At 38.7% G+C, this 18,160-nt stretch overlaps 2 protein-coding genes and 1 pseudogene across 2 annotated transcripts; all 3 read right to left on the bottom strand.

Annotated features, from left to right (window-relative positions):
* Positions 1-5,524: 5,524 nt before the first annotated feature.
* Positions 5,525-12,430, bottom strand: LOC107405717 (putative wall-associated receptor kinase-like 16; annotated as a pseudogene).
* Positions 12,431-14,032: 1,602 nt separating this feature from the next.
* Positions 14,033-15,265, bottom strand: LOC132800577 (wall-associated receptor kinase 5-like). Its single transcript, XM_060814609.1, has one exon. It carries the CDS (start codon positions 15,263-15,265, stop codon positions 14,033-14,035), a length of 1,233 nt encoding a protein of 410 aa, XP_060670592.1.
* Positions 15,266-15,327: 62 nt separating this feature from the next.
* Positions 15,328-16,656, bottom strand: LOC107405727 (wall-associated receptor kinase 2). Its single transcript, XM_060814610.1, has 3 exons — positions 15,722-16,656; positions 15,442-15,609; positions 15,328-15,335 (listed from the first exon to the last, which is right to left on the bottom strand). The coding sequence occupies exons 1-3, from the start codon at positions 16,572-16,574 to the stop codon at positions 15,328-15,330; spliced, it is 1,029 nt and encodes a 342-aa protein (XP_060670593.1). The 5' UTR covers positions 16,575-16,656.
* Positions 16,657-18,160: the final 1,504 nt, after the last annotated feature.

Consider the following 18,160-nt stretch of genomic DNA (forward strand, 5'->3'; position numbering starts at 1 on the left):
CTATTCCGACCCTTTGTTGCAACTAAGTAAGCCTTTTGCCCACTAAAAGAGAAAGCTAAGCAAAGAAAGCTAGAGCACAAAGAGAGTTTGGGAGAATGAAAGTATATTACTTGAAAGAGAGCTTTACAAGTATATATGAGATTTCTTGGATGGTTTGGCCAAATGAGGCCTCCACCTATTTATAGGCATACAAAGCTTAATCCTACGGCTATAATTGCTTTAATCCTACGGTGGAGAATGGTTCCCACCTACTCCCACCTACTTTACATAAAATATCTAAAGAAACATCTAGAATAGATATGTACATGGCTTGGCCCATTGTAAGGCCCAAAATAGGCCCAAAGTGGATTATAAGGCCCAAAATAGAGAGAATGCTCACAAAGTGTTTGATGAAATGCTTCAACCGTGACATTCTCCCCCACCTATGCCGTCGACGTCCTCGTCGAGCTTGCTTCATGGAACCTCTTGATATGATCTTCAAATTGCCAAAGCGCGATAGCAGGTTCCCAACTTGCTTCGCTATCGGGAAGTCCTTTCCATTTCACCAAGTACTCATGACTCGGATGGTTGTCCCTTCCACGAACTACTCGATCAGCTAAGATGCTCTCCACATCCTTGTCATAAGTGTTGTAGACCCCTATTGGTGCTCGCTTGGACTCCCCTCTTGTTTGGTCTTCCTCATCCTTGTAGTATGGCTTTAAGCAACTTACATGGAAGACCGGGTGAAGTTTGAGTGTTGGAGGTAACTCCACCTTATAAGATACCTTGCCCACCTTCTTGACGATTGGAAATGGTCCCTCGTATCGGCGAACAAGGCCTCTGTGTAGTCCTCGGGTAGACTTGTGTTGGGATGAAAGGATTTTGATGAACACCAAGTCTCCCACTTGATACTCCACGTGCCTTCTTTTGGCGTCCGCCCACTTCTTCATTTTCTTGGTGGCTTTATGAAGGTACGACCTTGCTAAGTCCACTTGTTCATGCCAACCTTTGGCAATCTTGAATGCGGCAGGACTCCTTCCTCCATACTTGGTAACAAGTGTTTGTGGAGTGAGTGGTTGTTGCCCCGTGGCTAACTCGAATGGACTTCGATTGGTGGACTCGCTCCTTTGCAAGTTGTAGGAGAATTGGGCAACATCTAGCAACTTTGCCCAATCATGTTGGTTGGCACTCACAAAGTGCCGTAGATATATCTCCAATAACGCATTAGCTCGCTCGGTTTGCCCATCGGTTTGTGGATGGAAGCTTGTAGAGAAATGCAACTCCGAGCCCATGAGCTTGAATAACTCCGTCCAAAACCTTCCGGTGAACCTTGAGTCTCGATCACTTATAATTGATCTTGGGAGTCCCCAATACTTCACCACGTGCTTGAAGAATAGCCGTGCTGTCTCCTCAGCTGGACACTCCTTTGTCGCGGCAATGAATGTAGCATACTTGGAGAATCGATCAACTACTACGATTATAGTGCTACATCCCTCGGACTTGGGTAAGCTAATGATGAAGTCCATGGAGATGCTCTCCCATGGTCTCTCTGGAGTTGGTAGTGGCTCCAATAAACCTGCGGGTTGTCGCTGTTCCACCTTGTCTTGTTGACAAACAAGGCAGGTCTTTACATACATTTCGACATCGTCCCGCATTTGTGGCCAATAATAGTTGGTCTCCAACAAAGCTCTCGTACGCTTTTGCCCTGGGTGGCCGGCCCATTTGGTGTCATGGCATTCCTTGATCAAATTCTTCCTTAGGTTGCCCCACCTTGGTACGTAGATGCGATGCCCCTTAGTGTAGAGAAGGCCGTCCTCAACCCAAAACCTCTTAGTCTTGCCCTCCATGGCAAGTTGTAGGAGTTGCTTGGCCACAACATCACGGTCCATGCCCTCCTTTAGTAGGTTGGGTAGTTCCCCTTGGAACTTGGTTATCGATGCTAGTTCAGCTTTCCTACTTAATGCATCGGCAACTACATTGGCTGTACCGGGCTTGTATTCGAGCTTGTAGTCGAACTCGGCAAGAAAGTCTTGCCAACGGGCTTGCTTGGGGCTTAACTTCTTTTGAGTTTGGAAATAGCTTGTGGCCACATTGTCAGTCTTTACCACGAACTTAGACCCCAGCAAGTAATGTCTCCAAGTGCGCAAGCAGTGGATGATGGCGGTCATCTCCTTCTCTTGGACCGTATACCTCCTCTCCGTGTCGTTGAGCTTGCGGCTTTCAAATGCGATTGGATGCTTTTCTTGCATCAACACGCCCCCTATGGCAAAGTCGGAAGCATCAGTGTGCACCTCGAATGGTTTGGAGCAATCGGGCAATGCCAACACGGGTTCCTTCATAATAGCCTCCTTCAAGTCCTCAAAGGCTTGTTGGCATTGGGTGGACCAACTCCATGTCTTGTTCTTCTTTAGCAGATCGGTGAGTGGTGCGGCTAGGGCAGAATACCCTTTGATAAACCTCCTGTAATAGTTAACAAGACCAAGAAAAGATCGCAGCTCACTCACCTTGGTTGGAGGATCCCACTCTTGGATGGCTTTCACTTTGGCTTCATCCATGTGCAGCTTGCCATCCTTGATCTTGTGGCCGAGGAAATACACCTCATTGGTTGCAAACGAGCACTTCTCTCTCTTCACGTAAAGCTCATTATCCTTTAGAACCTTGAACACAATTCGTAGGTGGTGGATGTGCTCCTCTAGCGTCTTGCTATAGATGACAATGTCATCCAAATAGACCACCACGAATTTGTCCAAGTAAGGATGGAAGATCTTGTTCATGAGAGTGCAGAAAGTGGCGGGTGCGTTGGTGAGACCAAAGGGCATGACGAGGAATTCATATGCTCCATATCGAGTAACACATGTAGTCTTTGGCTCATCACCCTTCGTAATTCTAACTTGGTAGTACCCCGACCTCAAGTCAAGTTTGGTAAAGTACCTTGCTCCTCCAAGTTGATCAAACAAATCGGCTATCAACGGTATAGGGTACTTGTTCTTGATGGTAACCTTGTTAAGTGCCCTATAGTCGATGCATAGCCTTAACGAACCATCGTGCTTCTTTTGGAACAAGACGGGTGCTCCATAAGGTGCTTTCGACGGTTGAATGTAACCGGCATCCAAAAGCTCCTTAAGTTGTCTCCTTAGCTCCTCTAGCTCCGGTGGAGACATGCGATATGGTGCTTTTGCGGGTGGTTTTGCACCGGGCTCCAACTCGATGCAATGATCCACCTCCCTCCTTGGTGGAAGTTTCTTGGGTAGTTGTGGTGGCATGACATCCTTGAACTCTTCAAGGACTTGGCTAACCTCCTTCGGTGGCTCCTTGGAAGTAACTTCTTCTTCCTTGCGTAGAGTAGCAAGGAATGTAGGCTCCCCTTTCTTTACTCCTCTCTTGAATTGCATGGCGGAGAGGCGGTTGGAAGTACTTGGCTTGTGCATGGTTGGAATCATGCAAGGGCCTCCCTCCATTATACACACCGTGTTGTAGCGAGGGAGTGGTACCACATTGAATTGCCTAAGAAATTCCATGCCAAGTACAATATCAAAGTCATCCATAGGAGCAATGGAGAAGTTTACGTTACCTTGCCAAGTGCCAAGGTGCAACTCCACGTTACGGGCCATGCCATCTAGCGGTTTAGCCTCCGCGTTCACCGTTTTCAACCACCCTTGACCTTTATCGAGTTTGAGGCCAAGCCTCATGGCCTCCTCCTTCCTTACGAAGTTGTGAGATGCGCCGGTGTCTACCATGACTTGGGCATCTTTCCCGTTGATACGTGCCGCCACGTACATTAGGGAGTTCTTCGTATTGTTGGTTGGGATTGGACTAGCCTTCAGTGAGTTGAGGAGTTGTATACAACCCATTTGCGTGTGCTCGTGAGTTTCCCTCTCCTCGAGCATGGCACTTAAGGACTTCCTCTTTGGACAATCTCTAGCCCAATGGGGACCATCACATAAGAAGCAATTTTCTTTCGGTTTGAATTCGGGCTTACCTCCTTTCTTCCAATCTTTGGTTGGTAGTGGTGGCCTTCTTGGAAACTCGTTACTTTGGGGAGTTTTATGGAATTTGGCTCCCCCACCTTTAATATAATTAATCTTAGGCTTAGAGTTGGAAGACTCACCTTGCCTAAATTCGACAAGCGTTTCAGCCGTAGTGAGGGCAGTGGAAATATCTTGTACTCCCCTCCGTTGAAGCTCTTGGCATGCCCACGGTTGCAACCCATCCATGAAGTTGAAAAGGAGATCCTCCTCACTCATGTTGGGAATTTGGAGCATTAACCCGGAGAATTGCTCCACATATTCACGGATGGAACGTTGGTGCTTCAACTCCTTCATGCGTTTCCTAGCTTCATTCGCCACATTCTCGGGATAGAATTGTTTCTTCAATTCACTCTTTAAATCTTCCCAAGAATTGATAGCGCATATGCCTCTCTTCATTTCTTCATGCTTTCTACGCCACCACACCGCAGCAAGATTAGTAAGATATAGGGTAGCGGTGTTTACCTTTTGCTTCTCGTCTTGGAAATCCAAGGCCTCGAAGTATCGCTCCATGTGCCACATGTAGTTGTCCAACTCCTTTGCATCCCTTCTCCCACTAAACTCCTTGGGCTTGGGAACATCTACCCTTGGAGTAGAGACTATTTGTTGGGTGGTGGCCGTGCCACTAGTTGCAGCTCTCTTGCATAATGCCCAATCCTCACGAGTCTCCTCTAAACTCTTCTTAAACTCATCTAATTTAGCTTGCATAAGGGACAAGGTTTCAATTACCTTTGTTTGGAAAGCTTGGCTTTCATGACGCCATGCCTCGGTGTTGGCCTCGTTGGTGTCTTGCATGGTACCTCTAAGCTCCCCCACTTGGCCTTCCACTCGGCCATCGAGCTCCCCCATGCCTTGCTCCACACAATCAAGCCGCTCTAACATGTCGGCAACGGCCAACTCCATCTTGACCACCTTGGTCTCCATGGCGGTGAGAACGTCCTTCGACTTTGAACGCCCACGTCCCTTCCTTGCAGCTTCGGGGATGACCTCCCTTCCCCTTGCTTCTTCAATCACAACCTCTGATGAAGACATGTTGCTCTAGATGCTAGCTTTAACCTTGGCTCTGATACCACTTGTCACGGACTTGTTTGTTTACCCTTCAAGCCGTGCGGCCTTAGTTGCTATTCCGACCCTTTGTTGCAACTAAGTAAGCCTTTTGCCCACTAAAAGAGAAAGCTAAGCAAAGAAAGCTAGAGCACAAAGAGAGTTTGGGAGAATGAAAGTATATTACTTGAAAGAGAGCTTTACAAGTATATATGAGATTTCTTGGATGGTTTGGCCAAATGAGGCCTCCACCTATTTATAGGCATACAAAGCTTAATCCTACGGCTATAATTGCTTTAATCCTACGGTGGAGAATGGTTCCCACCTACTCCCACCTACTTTACATAAAATATCTAAAGAAACATCTAGAATAGATATGTACATGGCTTGGCCCATTGTAAGGCCCAAAATAGGCCCAAAGTGGATTATAAGGCCCAAAATAGAGAGAATGCTCACCAAGTGTTTGATGAAATGCTTCAACCGTGACACTTGGATATCTCTGAACCAATCAAACTTTCAGTCTCTTCCAAATTCAACTCTTCACTATTCCAAGGATGCTTCTTCTCCATTTTTTTTTTTTTTTTTTTAATCCTTCCAATCCCATTGCTACTTCCTTCATAGTAGGCCTATCCTCCCGTTTCACATTCAAGCACCTTTTTGCTAGCTTAGCCACTTCTTTAAGCTTCTTCATATTTCCTTCATTCACTATATGACTCTCAATTACTTCAAACAGTTTATCATCTTTCAGGGAAGAAAGGAAATACTTAGCCAGACTTCTCTCCTCCTCTGGCCTAAAGAATGACAGAGCCTTTTTCCCTGTTAGTGGCTCCAAAAGAACAACTCCAAAACTATACACATCGCTTTTCTCAGTCAATTGATTCGTATGCAAGTATTCAGGATCCAAGTAGCCCAGAGTTCCTTGCACTATTGTTTCTACTTCAGCTTGATCTATGGGAACCAATCTTGAAGCTCCAAAGTCAGAAACTTTTGTGGTGTAGTTATGCAGAAGTATATTCGAAGGCTTGACATGTCTATGCATGATTGGTGTTGAAGCTGCAGAGTGCAGATATGATATAGCTCCAGCTGTTTCCGCTGCCATTCTTAAACAGATTTCCCAAAGCAAGTTGGATGCCTTGTTCTTATAGTGTATTTTGGCTCGAAGAGAGTACCATTAGGAACAAATTCACATACAAGTAAAGGAACTTGTGTCTCTAAACCACATCCCAAGAGTTTGACCACATTCCTGTGGTTAATCTGGGAGAGCACAACCACCTCGTTGATAAATTGCTCAATCTGGTTTTGATTCACAATCTTGGACTTCTTGATGGCAACGATCCTTTTATTATCTGGTAAAACTCCTTTGTATGCTGTTCCAAAACCTCCTTTGCCAATCACTTTGCTGTGATCAAGTTCTTATCTCTTCTTCAGTGAAGATCTTGACCATTTCATTGGAGTCTTTTTGTTGAGAGAGCTGCTGTTGTAAAATTAATCCACCATTCTGTTGAAAAAACTTTTCTTTAAGCTTTGCTAGCTTTCTCTTCTTGTGAACCAAATGTATCGAATAACTGCTGTAGTTAAGGCAACGAAGGCAATTGCAACACCTGCATTTGTGAAAAACTAGCAAGTCGAATCTTAGGTTAGCGACTTCTTAATTTTCACAGTAAAATTAAGTAGCATATACGCATAACACCAAGGAAGCCACATATTATTAATTTCAGGCATACCAAGGACAAAACATAAAGATAATTAGCGACATCTTGCTTAAATTAAATGCTTACTTGCCATGTTCTACCAGTAAATTTAAGTAGAGTAAAAAATCAGAGATGAGTTCTGGTTACATATCAACGGCTATCTTAATAACTGATAATTCTTCTTCTTTCCATGAATAGCAACCTGTTCCACTTTTTCTACCATTTCCTTTGAACACCGAGGGACAAGAACAAGTATAACTCCCATGTTTATTAACACAGAACTGAGTCTCAGAGCAGTTGTTTAGGCTTGGATTGTTACATTCATTAATATGTGCAAATTATTAAAGAAAAAGAAATGAAAAATTGGTGTATCCTCCGAATAACATAATTGATGATTATAAGGGGCATATGGGGATGAACAAGTTTATAACAAAATTATATATGTTAGAACAAAATATATACCTTGGCAACCATCAGGAAGGTACGGATTTCCTTGACAACCCTTCTCACATTGTGAAGTCCAGCCGCACCTCTACCGACAGTGTGAACTCAGCTAGCACCGCTCAGCTCACCATTTTTGACAATGGTTGCTGCATTTAACACCGAAAAACAACTTGCTCAACAATTGTGGGCAGCTGTCAGAACCGGTTGAAGATGGGGGACATGCAACCGACCTTGTGAGCCAATAAATAGGCTTCATCTTGTTGCATGCATGGCATTCAATCCAAGCAAGCTCAATATCATCCCAAATGAGGAGTATTGAGAGTAAACTCTGAGAGAGCGTTTAAGTCTCCAGAGAGAGCTTGAGAGAAGAGTGAGCAAATTCCAAAGAGAATTTGAAAGCAACGAGTGAGCTTCCACGTGAGAATCCAAGAGAGAAGTTTTTGTGTTTTTGTAATCTATTTCCAGAAAGTAATAGAATTACATTTTATTTTCTTCTCATATTTCTTCTCTATAGTGGTCAGAGAACCACAACACATATTTGCAGTAAACTCCAGTCCCATCTTCAAGAACATGACGAATGCTATTTTTTCCACATGAACATTAAGGTTCCTTTTGACCATTCTGTTGGGGGAGAAAATAAATTAATTCTATTATACTAATAATTTATACAAACAAATACATTGACATTTTTTTCACAAATTCCAATGCTCGACTTCCAACCAAGTATATCAAATATACTAATTAATTCTAGAATCTTCTAGGTCAATATTGATCCTTCAATTTAGCAAGGACACAGTGGAGAAGTCTAGAAGCTTTGAGTAGGCCAAAGCAACCGACTTTGTCAAGTATAAAAGGAAGCTTTGGCTTCCCTGCTTGGTGAGCTCCAAGGAGGCTCTCGGTTGGTGTGAGTGAAAGAGCTACTCAATTGAGTAGAGTAAGCTCTTAGAAAGAGAGAGCTTTCGTGTGTCAGTAAATGTTAAGAGTTGTGTTTATGTGTTGAGTCTTAATTATGTGCGTGGGTCCTGCTGCACGTGTATGAGTATATTATATTATGTCAATGTATTTGCTTGTATAAATCATTAGTATAGTAGAATTAATTTATTTTCTCCCCCAACACATTCTCACATGCATCCTTGTTTATTATCCAGTCAAGAACAAGGGGGACCTTCTCTTGACCATAACGCAAGGATAATCAGAGCTAAAATTGAACTGGTTTTGTTCAACCACAAATCCATAGCCGCACTTGTTGAAATCCATGGTTTCATTATGCTTGTTAAGGCTATGAGCCTCCACTGAAATATTTTGGAGTCCTTGAGGCACGCCTGTCTGGCAACAACCAAGGCTAGACCAATATCCAACTCGGGACATCATCGAAGCTTCTACATATAGCCATGCAGATCTTCACATAGATTTCGATGTTGTTTTGGTAACCATAAAGATAGGCATAAGAGTCGCAGCCAAGGACAGTGAACATGGTTTTGGAAGAAGAGATGGTGAAAATGTTGCTCGGGGTGGTAAGCCAGGCTGAGTTCTTAGTCACTATTCTTCCACCAGAATTTTGGTAACAATCTCGGGTTACATTTAAGAAGACGACCATCTCATTATGTTCCACAGATATGGTTTTGATGATGAGATTGTTGCCTGTTAATGGTGTTGGATAGCCAGAGGAATTTTGGCATTGGAGAAGAAAGTTGGTGTGGAGGGAACATTCTTTAGTGAGGCCGAATGGATATGGAATTTCTACATCTCCACAGGGGCGAATGAAGTCGGGAGCTTGGTTGAGTTGCTAATATTGTTGTCAATCCTGCTAGCATGAGCTGCATAACCAAAATTCCATGACATCCCAAGGCCACCATTTTTAGGTCTCAGAAAATATCTCAGTTGGGTTTTTGTGACTTATTGAATGTACCAAGCCAAGGATATAAAAGTTTTTATGTGTTCCTGTGTTGAATGAGGCAAAAGGGTATTTTTTGGTGTGGGGGGGGAGGGAATTGCTCTAAAAGTCAATATTGTTAAGCAATTTTTCTTTTTGCTTCTTTTTTTCTAAAAAAGTAATTGCAGTAGTTTTTGTTTCATATATCCTCTGTATGCAGTTTGTTGCCTTTGATTTTCAGAAGAAATTCATAAATAGCACTACTATAAAGAGAAGACAATCTCACTAACAAGTTATAAAATAAATAATTAAAAAAAAAAAGGAGGGCATCTACTTGGCTTAATTTGTTATTCAGTTTTGGATTAGTATGGTTCCTGCTTAATTATTAAAATTAATTGCCCGGCACAGTCCAAAGCCTAGTATACTCAGTGAACCTCTTACTCAGTGAAGACGAATATAGATCATATATAATTTCGTATTGAACCGTTCGAATGAAACAAAAATTAAAAAGAGAAAAACCAATCACACACAATAAAACAACGTCAACTATGCAAGTAGTGACATTTGATTGTTTTATTAAGGATTTAACTACTCAAATGTATCAACCTAACTAAATTTGGTAGGTGATTGCAACATCATTTGGAAAGCAAGCCAAGTCGGAAATGGATTTTGATTGAGTCACTCTTTCACATGTTGATTGGGAATAGCTGATCTACCAAGAATAACTTGAAAAACTTTATTGGTTTTATGACTGATTATATATACAATATGAGTGTGTGCGCACGCATGTAAGGTGATCTTACCTTGGATATGATATTAATTCCAAATAGTATTTGTGTGTGCGCACGCGCATGTAAGGTGATCTTACCTTGGATATGATATTAGTTCCAAATACTATTTAAATTTTTAAGTATCTGAGAAATTTTCAAAGGAAAAAAAATAAAAATTAATAAAATAAAAACATTGTAGAGTTTCTATGTATATATATAATATAGACTTTTTTAAATAGGGCTACTACCCCTTTGTGTGCATGTTTCGCCTGTATTTATTTGAAACAAATTTATAGCCTAATTTATAAAGAAAATATTACAACATGACACTGCGTTGCTCATCTCCCAGAGAAGTCAATGTTATGAAGTCTCTGCCGCCATCATTTAATGTGATCTTGGTAACAAGAAGAATTCAATGTGTCTCCACTTCTCAATCTCTTCCTCCATTTTTGTTCGAACTTCCAATTCCATTGCTACTCCAGGCCTATCATCCCCTTTTATATTCAAGTACCCTTGTGCAAGCTCTGCCACTTCCTTAGCGTGCTCTCTATTTCCTCCATTCACTATAATTTTACTCTCAACGACTTCAAACAAACGACCTTCTCTCAGAGAAATGAAGCAAATACATGGCTAGATTTCTTTCCTCCACTGGCCTATCGGATGACCAAACCTTCTGTCCTGTTGATAGCTCTAAAACAACAAATCCAAAGCTTTATTCATCGCTTTTCTTTGTCAATCGATTAGTATGCAAGTATGAAGGGCATTTGAGAGTTCCTTGTGTTAGAGAAAAAAATATAAAAGAAATTAATGAAAATCAATCTTTCATCAATTTAAGTTTTTAGGATCAGTAATAATTTATCATATTACCAAAGCTTAAAATCCTAAAAATCTAAGTCCAATAGATTTTGGTCACCAACAATCAAAAACACATGTAAGGACTTAAAAGGAAATCCAAAAAAAATGGTCTACAAGTGGTGAGAGGGAGTAGAAAAAATATAAAAGAAATTAAATTCCACCTCTCATTAGCTTAAACAAGTAATCAAGATATCAGGTAATTTCTTGTATCGTTATTGCTACTCCGGTACTTCCATCACATGGAATCAATCTTGAAGCTCCAAATTCAAAAAGCCTTTAGATCCTGTTTGGCATAGTTTCTGTTTCTCCATAAGTGAAGAAGCCACTTTTTTATTGGCTTCGAATAAAAGTTTCTTGAAGACCTTAAGCACTTCTAAAAAAATTATCTAAATACTCTCAAGAACAGTTTTTGAGCCTTAAAAGCTACTTTTGGCTTTTCAAATACTATGTCAAACAGAATCATAATCTTTTCATTAGCTTTTTATAAAACTATGTCGTTTTGGTCTTTAATAGCTTTGTTTTGGGAATCGGCCTCATAGGATATATATATATATAACCTGTGTAACAAGAGAGACAGAGAGATCATTAAATTGTAATTATTAGCTGAGAAAGAGAAGTGAAAAATCTTTTCGGAAATTGGATTTGTTTAATGCATTCTCCCTTTGGTTTGAGTGCAGGAATTTGTGTTTAGGGTTAACTGGAACACCTGGTTCAGTCCAGGAACTGCTCTTTAGATCCTGCCTACGTCATCCGTATATCGGTTTCCAACATAGCCCTGGTATGCAGTTGCAGTAGTACCATTCAGACTGATCGTGCAGGGAAAGAGTAGTGGAATTACAATTCAATTAGTAAGAATGAGGAAAACCTAATGAATTGCATTTGATCACAAACGGTCTACTACATCATGCACCAACATTTTTCGTTACACAATCTATGCTCCATAGCTTGAGCCACTTCAACAAATAAATAATCAAGCACAACATAGTAACACAAACGTAGAAACTTATTATAACATTGAACACAGATCTTCAAATTCTTGGAAAAGAACAACATAATAATAATAATAATAATAATAATAATTGACATCTTGTGAAGATATTATATTATGTATTGCTGATCATAATATGCGTTAAGGACAGGTAAAGGAACAAAATGACTTATTAGAAGTAGCTTAAAAAAAATATTCCTTAAATGAAAGCAGAAGTTTGCATCGATCATCTAAAACAAAACATATAACAGAATAAATTGGACCTCGATTCAAGTCAGTGAGCCGTCGAATTATCAAACTGCTGCAACATGTCGCAATATGGTGTTTCACGTGTAAGTCCCCAATGACGACGTTGTATCTCAAGCCTACAGTTCTGTGTGAGAATATCCAAGTATTGATTCTGCAACTTATGTTCTAAAGCATGGCGTTTCCGGCTACCTGGTGAGTAGTCTTGCTCAAACTTGGTCGATTTGACATTGTAATTAATACCCTTTTCCGTAATAAACTTGTACTCATAAGGATATGATCGGAAAAGTGAATATATGGGATCTGAAGATGGGATAAAATTCAACGAGATTTGAATGGTTATTAGGAATGTTACTACTGCCTAGCTTGGCCGCCATTTTTATTTGGATTCCGTTAATTGGGGAGATTTTGTTTTGTTTGTGTGACAATGGAATTGACCTCGTAAACATGATGGTTTTCTAATTTGTACAAACCACTTCAATGGAAGACTGATTCAACTCTACGCTACAAGTCATTGCCAGGTTGTAGAGTCTTTCTGTTTGTCAATTTATACATACATATATACATATATATATATATATATATAGATATATATATATATATATATACATATATATATATTTGATGTCTTCTATGTAATAGTATCCAAATATATATGACAAATAACGTTGGAGTACACGATGGTTGTTGTGGTTGTTGCAGCAGGTAATTACTTAGAAACTACTTTGTTTGGTTTGTAGGTAAGCCAATCATCAAAATTCTCTGTTTCTTTATATCCATTACATGCATGAAGTCTTTATGATTTCGATTCTCTATTTGTCAGTACGTATTATTTATATATTTTGCATAATATCAGATCTATCTACTAATTACTAATAGAAAATAGATATCTCCAGAGAAACAAAATAATATCCGCAATAATTATTTTCGAGTTAGCATCTATAAATTAATGATTATAAAAGAGTATATGTAATAACTTTGTTACACTACTCACAAGAAGTTATGAAGCTATAGTTATATAAAATAACAAAAAATTAAGGGTACAAGAATAAAGTAGCCTATAGGATTTGTGTAATATATTCCACTCTTTACTTTTAAAATTTATTATAAAATGCAAAAAACTAGAGCAGAGAGAGAAGAGTGTCTCAGGATCATGAAATATATGAAAGCAGAGGTTGGATATGGCTATGAGTCATACGCATGACAGAAAAAACAATAATACATTATAGGCAAAAGTAAAACCCCATCCCATCTGATATTTGCTATTAAATACCTGCTAGAATTTGTTGAATACAATAAATAATAGAAAATTTTCATTGCCACATCAGAACAAGCAATAAAGAGTAAGATTTAATAGACAAAAGTGAGCTTCTATATTTGATATATGGGATTACAAAAAGAGAAAATTGGGCAAAGGAGATGTCAAAATGTAAATGGAGTAGTGAACATTTATCAGAATTCTGTGAGAATCAAACTTGTAGAAATAGGTTTGGGACAGATTGTTTTCTCTCTAGGCTTGACCTCTGGATTCCTTCTATGTTCCTGAAAGCGTAGAAACTATAGAAATGGCTAATTTACGCCTCTAAGACACAGCAGCGCTTGTTTGAATGCTGTCTATTTTGTGCATCAACTTAATCAGAAAAAGGAAAAATTAAAAGCAAGCAGAAAATATTGGCTATGCATTGCTATACAAGGATATGTTTGCTGAGTAATATTAGACTTGATAGAGGTAATATGATGTAGCAATCTAGTTTATTTTGTGAAGAAGCGAAGTAATTTTTTTAATTACAGTATTAGCAGATTATTCAACAGCAGAGCAATATTATTTAGAATTCACCACTTTTAGGACGACACTCGAGCTATAAGGTTTTCTATATAAAGATACATATATTCTTACTGAAGAAGTCGATACAGATATAGATAAAAGATCCCAAATTAATTATTCTTCTACTTATCTATTCTTTCTTTTTTTCAATGCACATTCTCTTTCAAGTTGTGATCCTCCATAGATTTGAACACTTCAAATACGTATAAAAAAGAAAAGAAGAGAAAACTAGGAGCATCTAAACATATATTGCGTAAATACATATGTGATTATATAGCAATCTGATCTATGTTTATCTCCCACTGAAATCCAATGTAATGGCATCATTCGAAACACTTTCACCATAGTAGTCTTTGTAAGAATTGAATGTTTGATCATTAAGCAGGTTTTCAGTCTCTTCCAAATTCAACTCTGTTTTAACCCATGGATGCCTTTCGGTTCTTCTTATTCCTTCCAATTCCATTGCTACTTCTTTCATTGTCGGTCTATCTTCTCCTTTCACGCTCAAGCATCTTCTTGCAAGCTCAGCCACTTCCTTAAGTTGCTCTCTATGTTCTTCATTCACTATATGACTCTCTAGTATTTCATACAATCTGTTTTCTAGCAAGGAATAAAGGAAATGCATAGCTAGATTTCTCTCCTCTTCTGGTCTATTGACTGAGACCGTTTTTTTTCCTGTCAGTAGCTCAACAAGAACAACTCCAAAGCTATAGACATCACTTTTCTCAGTCAATTGGTTGGTTTGCAAGTATTCAGGATCCAAGTATCCAAGAGTTCCTTGCACCATTGTTGCTACTTCAGTTTGGCCCAATGGAATCAATCTTGATGCTCCAAAGTCAGAAACTTTTGTGGTCATAGAACTATCCAGGAGTATATTTGAAGACTTGACATCTCTGTGGATAATTGGTGTTGAAGCTGCAGAGTGCAAATATGACAGAGCTCCAGCAGTTTCTGCTGCTATTCCTAACCGGGTTTCCCAATGAAAGTTGGATCCCTTATCCCTATTACGTATGTGCTCAAAGAGATTACCATTAGGAACAAACTCATATACAAGTAAAGGAACTTCTGTTTCCAAACAACACCCCAAGAGTTTCACCACATTCCTATGATTAATCTGGGAGAGTACAACAACCTCGTTAATGAATTGCTCAACTTGGGTTTGATCCTTAATCTTGGACTTCTTGATGGCAACAATCCTATCATCTGGTAAAGTTCCTTTGTAAACTATTCCAAAACCTCCTTTGCCAATGATTGTGCTCTCATTATAGTTGTTTGTAGATTTTCTTAGCTCTAATTCTGTGAAAATGTCTGCCACTTCATTGGTGTCTTTCCGGCGAGAGAGTTGTTGTTGAAAAATTAATCCACCATTCTGTCGGAAGAACTTTTCCTTGAGCTTCATTATCTTTCTTTTCTTTAAAACCAAATATATCCAACTGCCACTTATAAATAACGTTATGAATCCGATGGCAACACCTACATCCAAATCGCAAGACACTAGATGGTCATAACCATAATATAAAGCCATTTGTTAATTTCCCCTTGATTGCTATGGAAGTATAGATTTGAACATTTTGCTTTTATTGTTAATTAACGAACTACTCAGAATGAGCAAAAAAAATATCATTTAGTAAAAATAACTCAAACAGAACTCAGTCTCTCTCTCAGGAAAAAAACATAGAAAATGAAAATGTAGATGCATACCTATGGCAATCTTAAACCCTGGTAATTGATCTTTGCAACCCGTTCCATCTTTTCTCCCATCTCCTTTGAACCAGAAGGGACAAGAACAAGTATAACTCTCCTGCTTGTTAACACAGTACCGGATCTCAGAGCAGTTATTCAGACTTAGATTCTCACATTCATTGATATCTGCAAATTCCATATGAAAGCCAAAGCATATAACTATAACAAGATTTTACACTTACTTGATGGAAACAAATTAAATTAGATTTCATTACTGAAAAAACATATACACATATACCTTGGCAACCATCATTTAGATATGGGTTTCCTTGGAAACCCTTCATGGATTGGCAATAATATCCAGAACCATCCTCAAGGCCATGTCTTCTGCTATATCTCCCACATGCATCATAGTCATAACTTACAGACCAATCAAGAGCCAGAGGGAGCTTCTCTTGAGGGAAATTGGTAACATAATCACGAGAGAAACTGAACTGATTTTGTTCAACAACAAAGGCATAGGTGCAGTTGTTGAAATATCTTGTATTATTGTGTCGGTTATAGCTATATGCCTCCACTGTCATATTCTGGAGTCTATCAGTTATATCTGTAGAAGTACACCCAGGAAGTGAGCAAGCAGGTCCAGTGTGCACACCATAAATGCTTCGACATGTGGTGGACAAAGTCAAGTAGATACTTTCATTATTGGTTTCATATGCAGTAAGGTATGAATAAGATTCACAACCAATAATAGTGAAGACGTTTTTGGTAGAGATGCTAAACATGGAGTTCGGGGACTTTAGAGTTGATTTAGTCTTGGTCACTATTTGTTCACCAGACTTTGTATAGCAATCTTTGGCAACATCAAACAAGATGCTTATCTGAGGTTGTTCAACAGAGATGCTACGTACTGTGAGATTACCTATGAATGGTACAAGATGGCCAGAGGAGTTGTCACAGTGGATGAGAAAATTGTCATTCAGAGAACAGTTTCCAGTGATGCCAAATGGATATGGAATGTCTACATCTTCACAGTGGCGGAGGCAGCCTGGTGAGTCTAGTTCATGATCAGTTGCTAATACTGCTGCTGCTGATGGTATTATTAATGTTGTTAGCCGGAGCATCAATCCATGTAATCTCAAGACCACCATTTTTGGGATTCAGAAGAATATGGATATCTGACTAAGGCTATATATACTTATATATGTATATATGTAAAATTTGATGGCTATAATCCAGAAGAATATAGCTAGAAACTGCAGAGTTAGCTAGTTAATTATTTAAGTTTTGGTTGAGAAGTAAATCCTCTTCCAGTTTTGTGGGCAACATGGATTGGCTTGTGTGGTTGCTAAAGCTGCAAGGACCTTGCTAGGCATTTTCAGTTTATATGTTCAGCTCTATCATGAGCTCAGAAACTGAATAATAAATCTATAAACTTCCAAGCCTTGACTTTTTAAAACTTAATTTATAAGGTGACTCTTTTTTTCTTTTTTTTTTCTTTTTTTTTTTATATTATTCAATGAAAGTGATTACAAATGTAATAAACTTTTTGGAGATCATTGAACTAATTATATAATTAACATCGATAACGTTAACTAAGCAAATTATTTGATATATATATATATATATATGATTGATTAGTTTATTAATTAATTAATTACCCACCCAAACATATTCAGACCCTGTTTAACTTGTGATGACTGTAACATGGATCACATGGAGACCAAGTCTAGTTGAAGATGAAACTTTGGTTAAATACACAACTACTTCCATATTTAACACCTTCGTTCAAAGTTGCAAATTTAACTTGTTTAATTAAAGAACTTTGAATTTCTGGGATATAATTTAACTTGTTTAATCCAAAAACTTTGAATTTCAGGGACTTTTTGTTTTTTTAGCAAGACTTTGTTGGGACTTCAAAAGTTTATTTTGTGAAGAACAGAAGTTGTTGCGAAAACTAGAACCAAACAATAGCAATAGAAGAAGAAAAACACACACTGATTCACGTGGAAAACCCTTGACTGAAAAAAACCACAAGCAAATAGAGGCAAACTTTTATTGATGAAGATAGGTATAAAAAGGTGAGCAAATAGAGCGTCAAAAATTCAATACATCCGAAAACCCCCGAAAAATATATATATATATATATATTGTACGGACGAAATAAACTTAAAAAATTGGAAAAATCCGTACCGACGGGGGTGCTGTCCCCGCACCCCCGTCGGGCTCAGTGGTGAGCTACGATCTCAGGCCTATCAGCTCTCGACCTCCGCTACTACCACAGAGCCCCATTTTTTTCCTCAAAATAAATTCACCAAATAGGTGGCACCGCAAGCTTTTTGGGTCGGGTCACCAACTCTAACAGAAATAATTTTTTTAATTACAATATTAGCAGATTATTCAACAACAGAGGAATATTTTTTAGAGTTTCACCACTTTTAGGATGACACCTTAGAAGGTTTTCTACATAAAGATATATTTTCTTGTTGAAGAAGTTGATACAGAAACCAATAAAAGATCCCAAATTAATCATTATTCTTCTACTTATTCTCTCATTTTTTAAATCAACATTCTCTTGCTATGAGTTTCGGTCCTCTATAGATGAACACTTTAATCAAGTGTACATCTAATTCGTTCTGCTATATGATATATATATATATATATACATATATATATACATATAAAAAAAAGGGGGAAAGCTAATATCATCTAAATATACATTATTGTTTAAATACAT

This window comes from Ziziphus jujuba, chromosome 1 (assembly GCF_031755915.1).
Source record: "Ziziphus jujuba cultivar Dongzao chromosome 1, ASM3175591v1".
Lineage (NCBI taxonomy): Eukaryota > Viridiplantae > Streptophyta > Magnoliopsida > Rosales > Rhamnaceae > Ziziphus > Ziziphus jujuba.

Excerpts from the sequence above, each read along its gene's own strand:
- LOC132800577 (XM_060814609.1), bottom strand. The coding sequence starts at position 15,265 with ATGGCTTTATATTATGGTTATGACCATCTAGTGTCTTGCGATTTGGAT.
- LOC107405727 (XM_060814610.1), bottom strand. The coding sequence starts at position 16,574 with ATGGTGGTCTTGAGATTACATGGATTGATGCTCCGGCTAACAACATTA. Across the intron at positions 15,610-15,721 it reads TCTAAATGATGGTTGCCAAG|ATATCAATGAATGTGAGAAT; the intron begins GTATATGTGTAT and ends TGGAATTTGCAG.